General features: G+C 41.3%; 1 protein-coding gene across 3 annotated transcripts in view; it reads right to left on the reverse strand.

The window, feature by feature from the left end:
- Nucleotides 1–17,017, reverse strand: part of TAOK3 (TAO kinase 3) — an 82,216-nt gene that overhangs the window by 44,258 nt on the left and 20,941 nt on the right. For all 3 annotated transcript variants that reach the window (XM_064674676.1, XM_064674677.1, XM_064674678.1), the window contains 2 exons: nt 3,380–3,468; nt 1,989–2,200 (listed from right to left, as the gene is read on the reverse strand). In XM_064674676.1, the coding sequence (XP_064530746.1) occupies nt 1,989–2,108 (120 nt within the window). In that variant the 5' untranslated portion in view covers nt 2,109–2,200; nt 3,380–3,468. The remainder of the gene's footprint in view (nt 1–1,988; nt 2,201–3,379; nt 3,469–17,017) is intronic.

Below are 17,017 nucleotides of genomic sequence, written 5' to 3' on the forward strand. Positions count from 1 at the left end.
CAGAGTTACTGCACTTGTTACCTCTGTACTGATACACAAACCAAGCAAACATGCAAAACACAGTTTTATTGCAACTGCAGCAAAACCAGTTTTAGATACACCTTTGGAAAAATGTTTTCCAAGGAGACAAATAGAGAGGTGTACCAAAATCTCTGTGATTTCATCCAAAACCTCCATACAACACTGACACTCTTCAATGGCTATTTCAGTTCCCAGTTTCAAGAAGATGATTCATTCTGGAATTTTTTCAATCATAAAAGCAACCTCCCTTTCACTGCACCAGATCTCAGTTTTGCCAGGTACATTATGTAGTAGTGACATCAAAATTCTGTACTGACTCAAAATTGTACTTTTCTGCAGCCTGTATGATGCAGGGATGGAGACTGAAAATTCAGTTTTGGAAAGATTTCTCCTTGCCTGCACTGGCACTGCCCTCATTTCTGCATGTTAAGGACAGAAAACTTCAAGCTTTTGCTCTTAAAAGAGTTGTTGAAATCTCTGTACCTCCAACCATTTTTGGGACAAAAAAAATTAGTGACAGTTAAAAGCTTAAACTATAATAGGAGCTAAATGTGGTAAATCCTCCTTTCAAACTGCTTTCAAGTAACGTATTAACCAAAGACCTTTCGTGATGCCTGCAGTGACTTCAAAGAAAAGTGATGTTGGGTGAGCCAACAGAGCACAGGAATTACTGAAGGGAGGTGACACAGACTGCTCACAGCACACACTCCTCAAATGAGAGAGAGAAAGCTGAAAACAAGGAACTGTGGATAAGGCAAAACCCTTCCCAACCACTCGCCCTCCTGATTCAGCACAGAAAAGATCAAGAGTATTTGACTCAGACAGATGTATTAATGCTGTATTTCTGTCACATTAATTCCAAGTATCTTCACCTGACCGTGGTATCTCTCATTCCAGCTGGAATTTGTCACACAATGCCATGTTGCCAGAGCTGTGGGTAAAAGTTCTGGCTGTACCAAGTGCTTGGGATCCTCCTGGCTGAACCAACTGACAGGGCTGTACGAGCACACTTGACAAACAGCCACTTGCTCAAGCAGTTTTGGCAATATTTGTAGATTATACCTTGAGGAATTATATCATTATCCCTCAAAACACACATGCACTGCTCATCTGACACAACATTTCGAGCTCCTGTCCTGTTCTAGCAACACTTCCATCACTTTACACAGCTCCAGACAGTGAATTGGAGTGCTTAAAATAATTCATGTCAGGTATTCCCAGCCTATGGAGTTACAGGTGTAACAGATCTTATGTGAATACTTTAATAATGTCTGGTATTCAGAAACCCCAATTCCAGTGAATCTGATCTTCTGAGTGGCTGATCAAGCTACCAAGCAGCTTTAATTTGTCTTTGACTGACTTTTTATACTGATTCAATTTTAGTTTCACTGATGGCAACTGGATTACAAATGATTTCCAAACCCAGTATTTTGGATTTGACTTTGTTTGATACCAACTGTAAAAGCACTACTCTTCTCACTTCCTGAATTAAATTCTCTTGACTGTATCAATTAATGCCATAAATTATTCCCACTTGAATTCCCATTCCTCTTAGGACTTTCTCTTTGCTCTTGTCATGTAAGAATTTCCTATTGAAGACATTAGAGCTATTAATTTGCAGTGATTTACAGGCATATGAACTCCAACTAGAGTATCTTGAAACTCCAGGTCTGGCAAATTAATTTCCAACTGTTTAAATTCAATTTTCAAACAGCACAAAACACCATATACTTGACCTGTATGGTTGGGTGCTCTAATAAGACTATAGTGAAGTGTTAGTAGAAAGAGCTACTGTAAAGAGCTCAGGAGTGCTCTGGAAGCACTTATTTTGAGATGTGTTATCAGAAAGTTAACACACACAAAGCACTAAGAAGCTCAAAGGATGCTAATTTCTACAAATGCCGAAAATCTCCAAAACGTCACTTAAAATGACTCTTGTTTCCCAAAAAGGAGACAACCATACTCACAAAGTAAACTGCTCCAAAACTTCCATGTCCGATTTCGTGCAAACCCACGAATATTTCCTCCGGGTCATCCTTGTAGAACAGGTCAGCTATTTCTGGGTCCTTTGGCACCCCTTTGCGCATGTTTGAAGTGTGTTATGGACTCCTCCGTGCTCTCAGTTCCCACTCAGTTCCTTCCCTCATGGACAAAGCAGTTTGCAGGCAGCATTCAGCACCTGGGGAGAAAGTTCATCTTTCATCTCCTTCCTTTCCACAAGTCTCTGTTCTCACTTCTCTGACGGCAAAATAAGAGGAAACACTTTCAGGAGCAATAGGCTCCACTATCGCTTCCTTCAGCTAATTCTTTTTAATTATTAGTCCCATTTAGATATAGAGATTACAATGCATTCACAGCACAACAGGTCTTTATCTCACACAGGAAGCAAGTGCTGCAGTTACACTAAAGTCCACTTGAAGACAAGAGTCCTGTTGCTATGCAAAACATCCTGTGACAGGAGTTTGTTATTCTTCATGCTGGGCTCCCAATGTGTCAGTTTTTAGGCTAGAACTGTTGTTCCTCCTACTTTTCTGAGCTGTTTGCTTTGTTTTTTCACTCCCACTTGCCAGCTGGTGCTAGTAGAAAAGTTAGCTGCTATTCCACAGCAACACTTTGCAGCCATATAATTGTTATTTCTCTATTTATTTACTCAGAGCTGCAAGACAGCCAGTGGTGCTGGACTGTGATCGCTTCCAGGACATGGAATTGCTTTTGAAGGATCCTAGACTCCACCACATAAGACAGATCTTTGCCTCCTGAACATGTTTCCTTACCATAAGCATATCATTAAGACAGCACAGAACTGAGGAGCATCTAAGTGAAGATTTTCAGTATCCATCCCCAAAATTTTAAATATATGGCAGATAAAAAAAAAGAAACATCCAAACATCAGAAAGTTCCCCATTTCCTATCAAAACATACTGAAAAATCTATATTGGTTCATTAAATACTGGTGTGCAAAGCAGTGATGGGAGCCTTTACCCATCTGCTTTTGACTTGTGAAACCCAGCAGACGTTCTGTAGATGAGTCACCTGGAGCAAAGTCTCAAAACTACTGTCACATATGTAGTTCAGCACCTCACCTCTTGAGACCACATCTTCTCTGTACATGAAATGTTCAGGCTACCTCATGATATAAACCAGAGTAACAACTAAAGAGAGACCAGCTGCAACCCAACGATCGGATGAAATTAAGACACAAGTAAAAGGTTTTAGGTCTCAGACTGCAAGTGCCATCTGTATGGAACTAGGAAAGCAGGGCAGAATTTTGGCCTGAGCCTTCTTGACTCAGGATCACTGATGGAGCAGCAAGCACCACAGCCTGTGGTTCATTAGAGGTGCAATTAGAGGAGCCCACCTGGGTAACTGTGGCACCAAACATGCTCCGTGGCTCACATTCCTTTCAGCAGCATCGTCCTGTGCTCCCGGCCCCCCGACTCTCTTATTCTGCAAAGGAAAACAAATAGCAGGGTTTAGAAAAAGTATTTTAAGTTTTGTACCTTATTTATACACAAAAATATCACGTCCAGTAAAGACTAGTGACTACAAGGCCCCGTTGGAAAGTGCAGTTAGAGGAGCACTGGCTGGGAATGCTCATGGTGCCTCTCTGGGTGAGGATGTGCACTTCCTGCGTTCCATATCATTGCAAGATAAAAAAAAAAACAAGAAAAGGGGTTAAATGCCAAGTTCTTTGGTTTTCATAAGGACTGTTTACCTTGCAGGGGCACAGGCAGAGTGTGGAAGTTCCCTCTCAGACCACGCTTTTTAGATTGCCTATAAAAAGGACAAAGCTCAGAGAAGCTGTGGATGCCCCATCCCTGGAAGTGTCCAAGGCCAGGCTGGATGGGGCCCTGGGCAACCTGATCTAGTGAATGGCATCCCTGCCCATGGCAGGGGGGTGGAATGAGATGGTCTTTAAGGTCCCTTCCAACCCAAACCATTCCATGGTAAGCTGACAAAGCTGAGTCCATTACTTCTGTCTGTATGTTCTACCTGATGACACACGAGATTCTTGAGGAAGTCCTGGGCATTAGTAAGTCAAACATTGTTGAATTCCACCAGAGAGAGCATAAGGAATGAAAAGATGGAAAAGGAGGGCAACCAGTGAGACTCATCAGCTGAAATCAGGTGTCACCCACTCCTATGGGTGTAGGAACATTCCCAAAGATCCACTGCTGTCCTCTCAGAGCAGTGGGATACAGGGAGAGCTGGAAATCAGCTTGAACTCACAGAAAATGTTATCATGTGGTTACATCCACAGTAGAAATGCTTCCAAGTTAAGCATACTGCAAAAGTTATATTGCCAAAATCTGAATTCATAGGCACCTGACTTAATGACAAACACAGTAACTCATCTTCTCATTTATTAGGAAAAAAATAAATGAGCAGAAGTCTTCCTGCTAACAGCTAACATTACCAAAAAATGTTATTTTTGTCTGCTGTTCTCATTGCAGGGCAATACTATTGAGCTGTTAAACAGCTACTTGAAGAGCACCAGAAAAAGGTTCTGCAGTGCTTGGTTTTAAAAAAAAAAAAATCTCAAGTATAAACAAAAGCCAAATGAATGAAATGATTATTCATTCTCAGCTGACTGGCCTCACCCACAGGTGCTGTATTTACTACAGGCCTGCAGACAGGGCAAAGAATGCAGTATTTCAGGTCTGGCATTCTTCAGCCAACAGAAAAATCCATTTGGCTGTAGAACAATAAAAACAAACTGACAGAGAAAGCAATTTATCCATCTCTAGTCAAATGAACTTCTCTGCCGTTAATGAAGCCCGTGCAGCTCTAATATTCAAGGTATTTAAAATGGGAAGCTAAATGTCAATACTTAGAGCTCAGCCCCAAGTAATAATGTCCTTTTCCATTTGGGACAGGCATATGTGGTGAGGCAAGTAAATCTTCTCAGCAGGAAGCTGTTATTTCCCAGTAATGATTATCAGAAAAACTTAGGATGGAAAGTGTATCAAGAGTAACTTGAGTCCTGATGATTGAACACGATCACAGAGTGATCCATATGATCCCACAGTGCTGGCAGTGCCTTGGGACAAACACTGAGAACCCTTTGTACAACCACATCACAGCACCAAGTGCACAATTTGTCCATGGGACAGTGTAAAACACAACAGACACACATCCCACCCCTCCGAGGTAACCTGGCAAGGTCACAAATCCTCAATAGCACAACTCTCTTCTAGATTTGTGAAAACTGAAATAAAAATGGTTTAAAACATGCAGAGCACTGTGGGAGTCAAGAGCCATTAGTAGAAAACCTCAAGTTCAAGGTAGGTCAATTTGGGCAATTCTTTCCATTACCAAACTACTGAATTAACATAGCAAGAAACAATTTCTCTTAGAAGCCTGATTTCTGCTCTTCATACTTCTAAAGCAGCATTTGAGATTCTGCATATTCTGAAGACCTCAAATGGAAACAGCATTAATCACACTGGTGGTGATTTGGGGGAGTGACAAGTGACTCAAGACTTTCAGGGTTTGGGAGATCAGCATTTTGTTCAGACAAGCCCTCAAACTGCCTGCCTAGAAATTAAAGCTCTCCAATCAACAACCACCAGTGAAAAATCCCTGCCTTGGAGGAAAAACCACTTGTGCCCCATTTCTGAAATCCTGCAAAGGGGTAGAAATACAGGATGAATTCTTGAGAGCAAATGCAGCATCAGAGATGATGGTGAGAAAAATATTTAAAAGATTCTCTGGAGAAAAAAATTCTCTAATGAAGATTACAGAGCACAGTTGGACACATCTATGTGGCAATGCAACACCACAGGCAGAGGAATGCAAAATGACTCTAAAATTCCTTATGGGAAATGCACCTGGCCAGCTGCAGTTTGCCCAGGCCAGCAGTGCCCACAGCAAGAGGGAAACGCTGGAGAACTGCTCTGAGAACCACAAGGTGTTCTTGAAGCAGTGAAGCAATTCTGCTTGGAGCAGTTTGCTGTATTTCTGCTCTCCTCTCCCTTCAAACCCAAGCTCTGGAATACTCCAGCCACAACGAGCCCTCTCCACGGAGTGGGCACTTGCTGCCAGAGTTTTGGCCCCACTGCCATCTCACCACAGTGTTTCAAGGATTCTCCTTCCTTATGCTAAATAGTACAATAACCTGGTGCTTTTAGGGGCTGGGGCATCATCACAGAGTTTCAGGAGATGATGGTGGAGAGTATGGGAAGAGCCAGGCCAGGAAGCAGAGAGCAGGATGTTGTTGCCTACGAACAAGGAATGATACACTAGGACTGCTCAGAGACTGGGCCCTGGATAATGCTGTGACAAGTGACACTACCAGAGCAAACACACAGGGTTTTCCAACAGTTTCCTCAATCCTAGGAAAGCCTCACATTTCAAAAGCATGAATTACTGCTTTTGCACAAGGATTCTCTCGCTGCCAATTACGATCTCCAGGTGCTGTATTAATAACAACAGAAAACACCCTGACCCGAATATAAAGGAAAGAACAAAACATAACTGGAAGTGCCTTTAAGAGGGGCTGAACTATCCACATTTCCAAATAACCCATGGATCTAAAATTATATCCATGAATAAGATAAACTTGAGAACTCCAAATTCTGTAACTGCTAATGAGGTGTCTTTTCAAAGCGCAGTAGCAGAAGAGTTAAGATAATTCCCTCTTTGTCAACCAGCAGCCTGCCCAGCATCCTTAGTTCCCTCATCTCCCAGCACATCCAATCCACCCAAGCACAGCTCCCACACCCTCCAAGCATCCCCATGAAGTGCAAGTGTGTGGCCTGTAAACACAGCTTGAAACGCGTCTCGCGGCACCAAAGGCCTGTCTGAAATGTGGACAGAAATACACAACATTAATTTTAGTTCCTAACTACACCAGGGTACTTCCCAAAACAAGGACAAAGTTTTCCACTTCGTGCAGAAAAACAAACTACAGGAAGCAGGGTGGACCAGCAGCAGATTCCACTCAGAGGAGGAGCAACGTGACACAGCTCATGCACCCATTTTTAGACGAGTATTTAGAGGGGAATAAATTGACACCAGAGTTCTTTTCCCAAGAATGACTAGCACAGAGTCCCCTTCCATCATTTCAGTCTCTCCAATATCTGGAAGACAATGCAAAGGAGGAAATTCTGAGATAAATTCAGCTGGTAACAACTGTCCTGAGTAAGAAACCTTTAGAGCCCAAAGTAGGCGCATGCTCAAGTCCCACTGCAGCCCTCACATGCAAATTGACATTGTTTTGTTGGTTTGTTGGGGTTTTTTTTCTGTTGTTTTTAAGAAGCTGGAGCTTTTTCCTTTTCCTTGAATTGGTACATATGGCTGGCTAGCAAGGCCAAACACAAAACACTTCATCCCAGGCTTTTCCAGCTGGTCCACTCACCTGCAGACCCACAACCTTGGATGAACAGCCCATTACTCTGCAGAAGCAGGTACTCTGGCTTTTTGGGAAACACTCTTCCACCTCTGTATTTTAAGCTTTTCAGTGTAATTTTTTGATTGTAAAAATTACTTTCCCAGCTAACTTTATGAAACCCAACACGGCATACATGTTTTTTCCAAGTATATTAGCACCTAACTTATTTTAATGCTTAAACCAGTCATACACAGATCTGGAACGGAAACTCAAGCTACCTGCAAGTTTGCTGATGGTGTATACAAAAAAGCACTTGTACTACAGCCTTTGTTTGCTTAAATTAATCACTGATTCCAAGATACTCAGAGAAGATTTCACTCTGGTCCAGAAGCAGCAAGTCCTCTCATGTCCTCTCCGCAGATTTCTCAGAAGTGAAATGAATCCTCTTGGTACAGAACAGAAAGGGAAGGGACCCAGTGACCTTCAGCAGCAAAGACAAATATTCCTGAGAATTTGAAATCTGTCTGCAGATATCAGGACAGCGTTCCCTGAGGGCACACAGCGGGAGGAGCAGGCTCAGGAATCGGGGCACAGTCTGCTAGGAAAGCTGGATAATGTAACAGGAGCACAAAAGGAGCTCAGTGATATCATTAACAGCCGAGACTCAAACACCAGTTCCTCAAACACCACTTCTACTGCTTTGCTTTTACAAGAAATAACTTTCCAGTCAGTGACACACCCCATTTTTATTAATATCTGGGTGCTATCACAGCCCTTCACCACCTACAACTTCTAAAAAGGACTGCAAGACTCAGTCTCTGCCTGGTACTCTGCTCAGCAATCCACCTGGAATTCCACCCTACCACTCCATCCTTTGATTCAGCATTGTCCAGTGCTCGTGCATCAGGTCATGTGGAGTTCACAGGATTACTCATGCTAATAAAACCCCTGAATCACAACTGTTCTGACTGCACGGTGCCCCTGGGATATGAAATCCAACTAATAACTTGCAGGTCTTATTGTACATACAGACCTTAACCAAAGCAGCTTTTTCTTCCTGAGGAGGAGCAGTAGTTTTAAAGGAAATTTTCCATTTACAACTCCCCTGTGACTATTACTTACGTGTCATAAGACAATAAACTTCTTAATAAAAATATAAGACAATAAACTGATTAAAAAATAAAAATATAAAACTAGTGGGCTTAAGGTCAAGAGAAAAATCAGTTTTAGTCATCGGGAACATTTCAACAAGTATGAAATCAAGCCACAGGCCAGGCCTCCCCAAAGGAATAGTCCCATTGTGTTCACTGGAATTCCACTGCTTTGCTAAATGTGTGTAACCCTAATTACCCAAAATCATGGGGTACAGCCTGGGCTTTGTTTTAGAAGTCAAACAGCATCATTCTCCACCATGGATACATAATGAAAAAGCAAAACTTCACAGCAAGACACACTGGGTGCTGCTTCCCAATGGTTTTACTGTTGAATTTAAAACAATTTAATGAAAATATGCATGCCCTTGTTTTGCTTAAGGGTAATTAACATGTCTTGGACTAGAGCATGTATCTCACCATAAATCCTAGAATGCATTATTAAGGCTTTTCAGGTTTAGTTAACAAGATTAAAAACTTTCAGTCATGAAATAAACCTTGTCTAATTAAAAATAAAGGAAAGAAAGAAAAAGGCTTCCTGCTCCCAGCAACAACATTTCATAATATTTCATCATGGCACACTTGAAATAATTCAGTCGTACATCTGGAAGGGAGGAAAGATCCATGAATCATTTTAAACCCTGATGTACATAACCCCAAATAGCATCATACACAGAAATACAAATTTCATCAGATCTTCTCATCAAAACATCTCTAAAAAGCATCACATGTGGGTCATGAAATTGAGAAAATTGCCTCCTTATTTTCGTCAGATTCTTTTTTTTCCTGTAGCATTTTTATCAGGCTCTTCATCATGTTGCTTAAAAGACAGTGAACTGCAGACCATTATAAATTGATGAGTATTATGCTGTGTGCTACTCAGAGGCACAAATAAGTCACTGGATTTGTTTATGAAATGAAAGCCTCAAGAGACACCAGCACACTCAGAGTTTCCTACCTATTAATGTACTGGCTTCCAAAGAGCTGTATCCATTTTGTGGTTTAAAGCTATTTTTAGATACTTTTCAAAGAGTTTATATTTTGACCATCACATAATCAAGGGGAAAAAAAAAAACCACCAAAACCCAGCAACTGGTTAAATCTATTCCCAGAGCTTTCCAGACTGTCCAGGGTGATGCTGACCTGCTCCTGCTCACCTGCATTGCAACTCAGAGCTGTGGGATCCCCACTGGTGACACTGAAACCACCACAGGGGCCACCAGGTCATTTTAAATAGCAAAGGCATAACAAGGCTGCAACCACATCTCCATCTCAAAGTGAGTTTTTGTGAAGTGTAGGAAGAGACTGCTACAACACCTCTGAATACAATAAAATTATCTGAGTTTTAAAATTACTTTTCTTATCATGACTTGATAAGATTTGATCGCTTGATGGTCTGACTTCTGGTTTGCCCCTGAAGTCAGAACTGCAGGGAACTGTTAGATTTAACTAACTGAGGTTAACATATAATTATGCTACTGGACAGTTATCTTGTGCTACACAAGGAAAAGGTGTTTTTTAGGGGAGGGATATTTACATATTTACACATGAAAAGCCTGTGATGCCATTTGGGACAAAATGTGATTTCATTATGTAAGTGCAAGACAATGAACAGAATCCTCTGATGTAACACAGTGTCCTGGTGTAGCTACATGGATTTTATCACACCATCAGCTGACTTCGAAAAAGGAGGTTTTCATTTAAAAATCCTGGGTTTTCTCCTTTTGCAAGGAAATTTAAATGGGATACTAATTTTCTGGAAGCTGTATCACAGTAAAACTGGCCAAAAGGAGTCATGCAGTGGGTCCTTAACAAAACATAAGGAAACAGATGCAGGCTGTGTGCACAGAGGAGGAAAGAAAAGACATTCCTTGGTCATGGAGGGTCAGAGCATTTCTCACAACAAACCAAATTGTGGGGGTTTTTTGAATTTTTTTACTTCTGTTTCAAGAGACAGGGAGAGGTAAGTGCGAAGTATGTTCTTCATGATTCTAAGAAAATCCACAATCTTCATTATGAGCTTACTATTTATTAATAAAACCACCCCAAGCACTTTAATTTGTACAGAGAGTGAGCTGCACAGTGCACTGGGTGTTGTCTGTCCTCTCCACTGACAGGGTTTGGAGGGAAAGGCTTCTGCATCCTGACCTCGTGCTGCTGCTGGTTTAAGGAGCAGAGAAAGCCACAGCATTCCACAACATTCCCAACCTGGCATTCCATGATCTGTGACATATATCCCCCAGCACATCTTGTCTTCACTGTGTTACACTTCCCCCTTTCTTTGCTCCCTGAATCTCTCCCTTCTAAAACTTCTCCTTTTGCAGCCCCTCCTTCCTTCCTGTCTCCTCTGTGCCAGCCAGAGATAAGTCTTTAGGAAACAGCCTTTCTGACTATGGCAGTTTATCATTTTTGCTCCACCCACCCTCAGTGCCTCCAACTCCAGCACATCCAGCTCTCCTGACCTATTTAGAGGCACAACTGCAACCATTAACAGAAATAACAGGAATTTGGTCCACGCTCCTATCATTAAAAAATGGCTACACCTGTTTCATTCAGGTGTCAAAGTCAGTTGTGGAGTTAAACATAAAAAAGCTGATTTGGAAGAACCCACAAAAACTCAGTTTCCCGTGGAAATACTATTATTAAAAGACAACAAACTTTGTCTCGCACATACCAGCCAAGGAATTATCAGTCACTAATATTACATGACTTAGTCACTGGCTTTCTAAGTTTATTCTCCTATAACATGTATTTTATGGCTACTACTAAAAGACATGCATAGAAGTGAGATATGGATGGCCACTGTCCAAAGTGTCATTATTATAATCTAACAATTGTGAACAAGAAAAGAGGGTTTTTACTCTTTGAAAAGAAAATTGGATGGCTGAAACTCTGGAAAGAAGAAGGATCATGTGCTGCTTTTATCCAACACCCAGAAAGGACTCAAAGTTGATTCTATTGGCCATCACATGTGCTTATAAGACACTCCACTTGTGGGTCCATCTTCTTCAGGATCATTTTAACACCCTTATGACAATTACAGCATTATTTGCATGCAGCAGTTATCACACCTACAAAACACAGAAGCTGCTAAAATTGAGAAACAAACCCTGTTCAGGGTCACTCAAAGAATAACCACAAATAAAACTGAGGTTTCCAGATTAGAAGGAGCTGGGGCAGCAATCCCACCGAACAACCATCTGCTGCTTTCACGCTGATTTTTGGGCTGATTTACCTATCATGCACATCCACACAGCAAGCTGGCTTTCTGGCTGACTGAACATCCATGAAATAAATCACCAAAGAGCTCAAAGATCTGAATAAAAGCAAATAAGGGTATCGAAATTATACATATATGCAACCTTGCCAAGGTAGTCATTCCTGCAGTACCTCAACACCCCAGGCAGGAGGGATTTACTCGTCAGTGAGTGCCCTCAGCATCACACAAATGCTGTTGAAGCAATTCTCCTCCCTTCAGGCACGTTCACACATGTTACGGGGAAGGGAAAAAGAAAATTAAGGAAGCATAAGAAAGAAAAAAACTCAAATTCCGCTGAATTCCGAACTGAAACAATCATTTTGTTTCAGCAGACAAAAAATTCTGAGCTAAGACTGAATTTATAGCTATCACACAGTGTCATCACTCCCATTACATCAGAACATCCAGTGCTCAGGCTCTTTAAGTAGCTGGATAATGGAGAGGTCCAGGTCTGTGATTTCAGCCTTAAGTTTTGTCTTCTTGGGATTTATCAGGTCAGAAAAGGCCCCTAAGGTTGCTTTAATGCAGATTTTTAGCAGCTTTAAGTAAAAAAAAAAAAATAATAAAAAATTAAATTAGAACTGGAACAGAAGTTGCTCCACTGGGCAATGGAATCAGATGTGTAAGATGAACTTAAATCTCTGGGTCAGCTCAGAGCCTTCTTCAGGCAAACTCGGTTTTGGTTCCACCAAAGGGAGATGACAGAGGCAGGGAAGAGGAGAAATAGTCAGCTGGATTAGGATATGCCAGGTATCCATCCCCTCAGCATTCTCTGCTTTTTAATTAGCATTGCTGTCCTGAAGAATCAATATACAGTTTTAACTGACATTAATTCTCATTTTAAATAATCTATGCTTCGATTTCATTTTTTTCCACGTGAAATTCCAAATGTAAGTTTCAGCCCTGCATCGTTCTGTACAGGCACACCCCTCAGATGAGCTTTAACATACTGAGATTTAATATTTCAGAATGTTAAACCCAGAGAGAAAAAAAAAAATTATCAGTAAACTCAAACTACTTGGTGTCCTCAAGAAAACAAGGCAGAAAAAAGGGAAAAATAAGAGATGTGACTAATCTTCTCACAGGCAAAGAAAGTAGAGCCTGTCTCCCAGGACCTCGTGGGTCCTTTTAGGAAAAGTGGAAGGTAGATCACCATGGCAACGGAGTATTTTATGAGATACTTTAGCAGTGCAATATGCTCTGATATGAACATAATCAGAGCAGCAGTGCTCTGCCAACCAACTAGAAAACCTTTTAGCACAAACAGGGAGTGCATTTCTGTCTGCTGGAATTCCCAGTAATGAAAAACGGATGCTGCAAAAGACACCACGGGTACCACAGGGAGAGAAATCATGTGCAAAGCTTCAGTGGAATTCTCTGGTCACTGATGGAAACAGCTGAAGACTTACAGAGTCCAGGAAAAGGAAGATATCAGGAAGGGAGGGTCAAACTTATTAACTGCTGGCCCAACTTCTATGTCAAATCCCTAAATCACATCAGATCATTGCACATCTGCACAGAAACACCAGGAGACAGCACCTGGAAGGGGAGTTGGGGGGACAAAGGGGTTCCTGAGGCAGTGACAGGCACGCTGGCATTTGAGGGCAGGAGGAACAGGCAAGGGAAATTCAGGTCAGAGGCATCACTAAAACAAGAAAATGCGACAAAAAGGACACCAAAAGGAAAGGAAACACCCCCATAATTTAGAAGTGTCTCTGCCTGAGAGCAGCCAAAGGACTGACAGCTCATGTTGGAATGTGTGTTCAATGGCTGAGCAGCAACAAAATCCAGGCTCCTTGGCAAACACTGCACAAGAAGAACCATTAAGAGATTGCTCTAAGATATGGCTGAGTTTTATTTTTGCTCTAATGATAATTTACTATCTTGAATCGCCACCAAAAAAGCCATTTAGTAGTTTGCTATTTTTGAGACAGCAGCTAGAGTAATGACACAGACTTGTATATACCAAATTTAACACCAAACTGACAAATATGTTTTGGTCAGTTATCTTGTACATACGTGAATTTGCAGCAGAGATGATAAATCTTCATGTTAAAAAATCCCACACAGCCAGGTCCACCTCAAGTGGCTCAGACCTGAGAGATCTCAGCAGCAGAAGAGTGGCTGATGAAATGCATTTGGTACAAAAATAGGGTAACAGACAGCAGTAGTAATATTTTCAGCTACTCGCACACATTGCTGAATTTTAAATTAATTGTAACCACACAGGAAAAAGACCTGGGGGTTGCTGTAGACAGCTCTCTGAAAACATCTGCTCAGTGTGCAGAGGCAGACAAAAAAAAAAAAGGCAAATGGAGTGTTGGGATAAATGCAATGACAGAAAGCCGTGCAGAAAGTACAACAGAAATTAAAGATAAAAAATACTGTATTATTCAAATACAATATCCCACATCAGATACATGAGAAAGGCTGCAGAAATAAAGCAGAAAGAGAAATAAAAGTATTAGATGCAGAGGAAGACATCAGCATGAAGGTGAACTGAAGATAAGGCCAGCTTACACTGGGGATAGATGGAAGGGTAATGGTGCATTTAAGAGGAGCACACAGCAAGGCTGTGCTTTCCTCTCCTCTCTGAGAAGAGGTAAAGAATAAACATAGCCAAAAGTAACAAGTTTCAACTAGAAATACAGCAACTAATTCAGACAGATGGACATAAACATATTTTGTGCTTTTATTCTGGTTTTAAAAACAAAACCCACTCGATTAATGAATTCCCTGATTTTCAGTACCCAGTGCAAGGCTCAGAACAGAAAGCTCAGGTATGACTGACATTTCCACCTCGCTGAGGAGACAACAGGGATGTCTGATCCCTGTATCAAGGCAAAAGCCCAGCAGCAGCTCCATGGGCTTCTGTCCCCATCCCTCAGAAGATCCAGCTCAGCACACCCACCCCGTCCCACTGCTCCTGGCACCCACACACTACACCCTTTGCCCTCTGCATTTATTCAGGAGTTCTCTCTCTGGACCCACAGTTTGACAATAAACTCCTGTCAGACTCCAGCACGTTCCCTTCCCACTTCACTCTTTTCATTCCTTCAAACACACCTGCTCAAACCATCTGACTCCAAACCTGCTGTTAACAAGTGGCAAAAACTGTTTTCAGCCACCTTTATTGTTCCTGGTAAGAAGTTATCCCTGTCAAATATTATAATTCTATTTGGTACTTCAATGTATTTCAGCGATGTTGAGAGTGAATAACAGCTGAAGACAGGAAACACATCCAGAGGTTTTTATTCATTATTTCTGTGGCAAGTTTCTGGAGCAACAGCAAGGAAAGGAAAAGTCACTTTTTCTCTCTGAAGATTTGTTTTCATCTAACAGACAAATTCCAGTTACACTTTCTAAAGCTCCCTGGAGCTGTCAAACTTATCCCAAGGATGTTCTGGGAATAAGAAGGATGGTTACTGGAGATAATACAACAGTAAAAATATTAAGCAGAAGCATAATACACAGATCAGCATTCCACAGTTCCCATCACCATCCAGGCTGGTTCAGGACTGGACCCCACTGGCAAAAAGATACATCTGATCATGGCCAAGGCTAAAACAACACAAATATTGCCATTAAGCACCTAATTTGATCTAAACAACGTTCTCACAGCCACTTGAGCAGCCACAGCCTAATGATTTCCAGAGAGAGATGTTTAGGCATCACTTGACCACTTAAAGCTTTGTTTATTTGGACAGATACTGAGATAAAATAGCTCCAAACCAACATGACTGTGTGAGCAAGGCCCTCCTTACACAAGTGCTTATTTTTGAACTCTGCAAGGCTGTATTTGCAGGCTAAAACACAGAGCTCAAGACCACCAGATAAGGCTGGGCATCCTTAATTTTAAGTCTAGACTACAGAGCTTGATTTTTGACAGAAACTCCCTATTTTCTATTTAAATATCCTCCTCATTATTTTTTTCTGCAAACCTTGCCTTGCCAGCATTGGCAAACAAAGCAGGCTTTGAAGACTGTAGTAGAATTTCAGTATCACAATCTTAAATCTCAAGCAATTAAGCCATTAAACTTTTCTGATAGAAACCAAAACGGTCTTTTTGCTGAATAAAACGTCTAAAGTTCATTCACTGATACGGTCTCAATGCCCCACTTGTTACCTTTTTAACCAGGGGGGGGAAAAAAATAAAAAGCCTGAATAGAGATTAAATAAAACATGAGGTTTTTGTCTAAAGACAACTAAGCTTAACTGCCACAGTAAAGCTTTCATCACCAGGACTGTCTTTGCCAACAGTGTTTTCCCCTGCAGCCAATGTTGTTGGACTTAAATCAGAAACAAATCAGTCATTTACGTCAGTCTATTCCAGTTCTGCTTTCTATTAAGACAGACTGAAGTCCTTTCCCATCACCAGAGCTGGGTAAACCTCTTGTTTTCCCACATTTCATTCTGCTCTCGGTTCCCAGGGTGAATTTCACCTGTCTGGGGATGGATATTCAGTTTAAATTCCCCTAAGAAATGTATTTACGTGAGATAGAGGGACCTACACCACAGAAATTCATCCTTCACAGCATTAAGGCAAATTCTTCTGAAATAATCCAACTTTTTTTTCCCCCAAGTAAATTTATACAAACATCTATGCAACCACTCCTACCTTGTGATTACAGTTTCCTTTCCACTGAATATATTACTATTAATAACTTAGACTTTGGGGAAGTATGTCTTGAGGAAGAAGAGCGGGGAAATGAGGTTTGAGTTTTCTGACACCTTTTTTAAGCAAGTTTTCAATACATGAAAACAATCTCCTCCTGATAAAGGATATCACACAACTTTCCAGCAGTCCCAGAAGCACCAGGCATGCCCACAGGATAAAGGTTTTCCTGCTGGTTGATGATGTTCTGCATTGCACTTCTGAAGGCATTTGTGCAGGGAGATGTCAGTGTTCATGAGAAAACACTCATTTTTGGATCCATAACAAGTTTATGTACAAGAAAAAGATGTTCAGTTTCCCAGAGAAAGGATCCCCACACTTGACCCTTGACAGAATATAAATATTATTTTGTTTCTCAGATGGGAGAAATTAAAGTGTTCTGCCTGACAGTGAACGTTTTCAGGACCATTTTATCAGGCTGAGCCGTACTCACAGCACAGAAAAACTATTTTTTGGGAGGGGTACATATTTTTAACAAGGCCATTCTGTGTTTTTTATATCCTAGAATTGCCTTTAGGTGTCTAAAAGAAAGTCCTTGTGAAGGATTCCGCACACACCCCTGTCAATTCAACACCCCA

This window comes from Pseudopipra pipra, chromosome 18, assembly GCF_036250125.1.
Source record: "Pseudopipra pipra isolate bDixPip1 chromosome 18, bDixPip1.hap1, whole genome shotgun sequence".
In the NCBI taxonomy this organism is placed as follows: domain Eukaryota; kingdom Metazoa; phylum Chordata; class Aves; order Passeriformes; family Pipridae; genus Pseudopipra; species Pseudopipra pipra.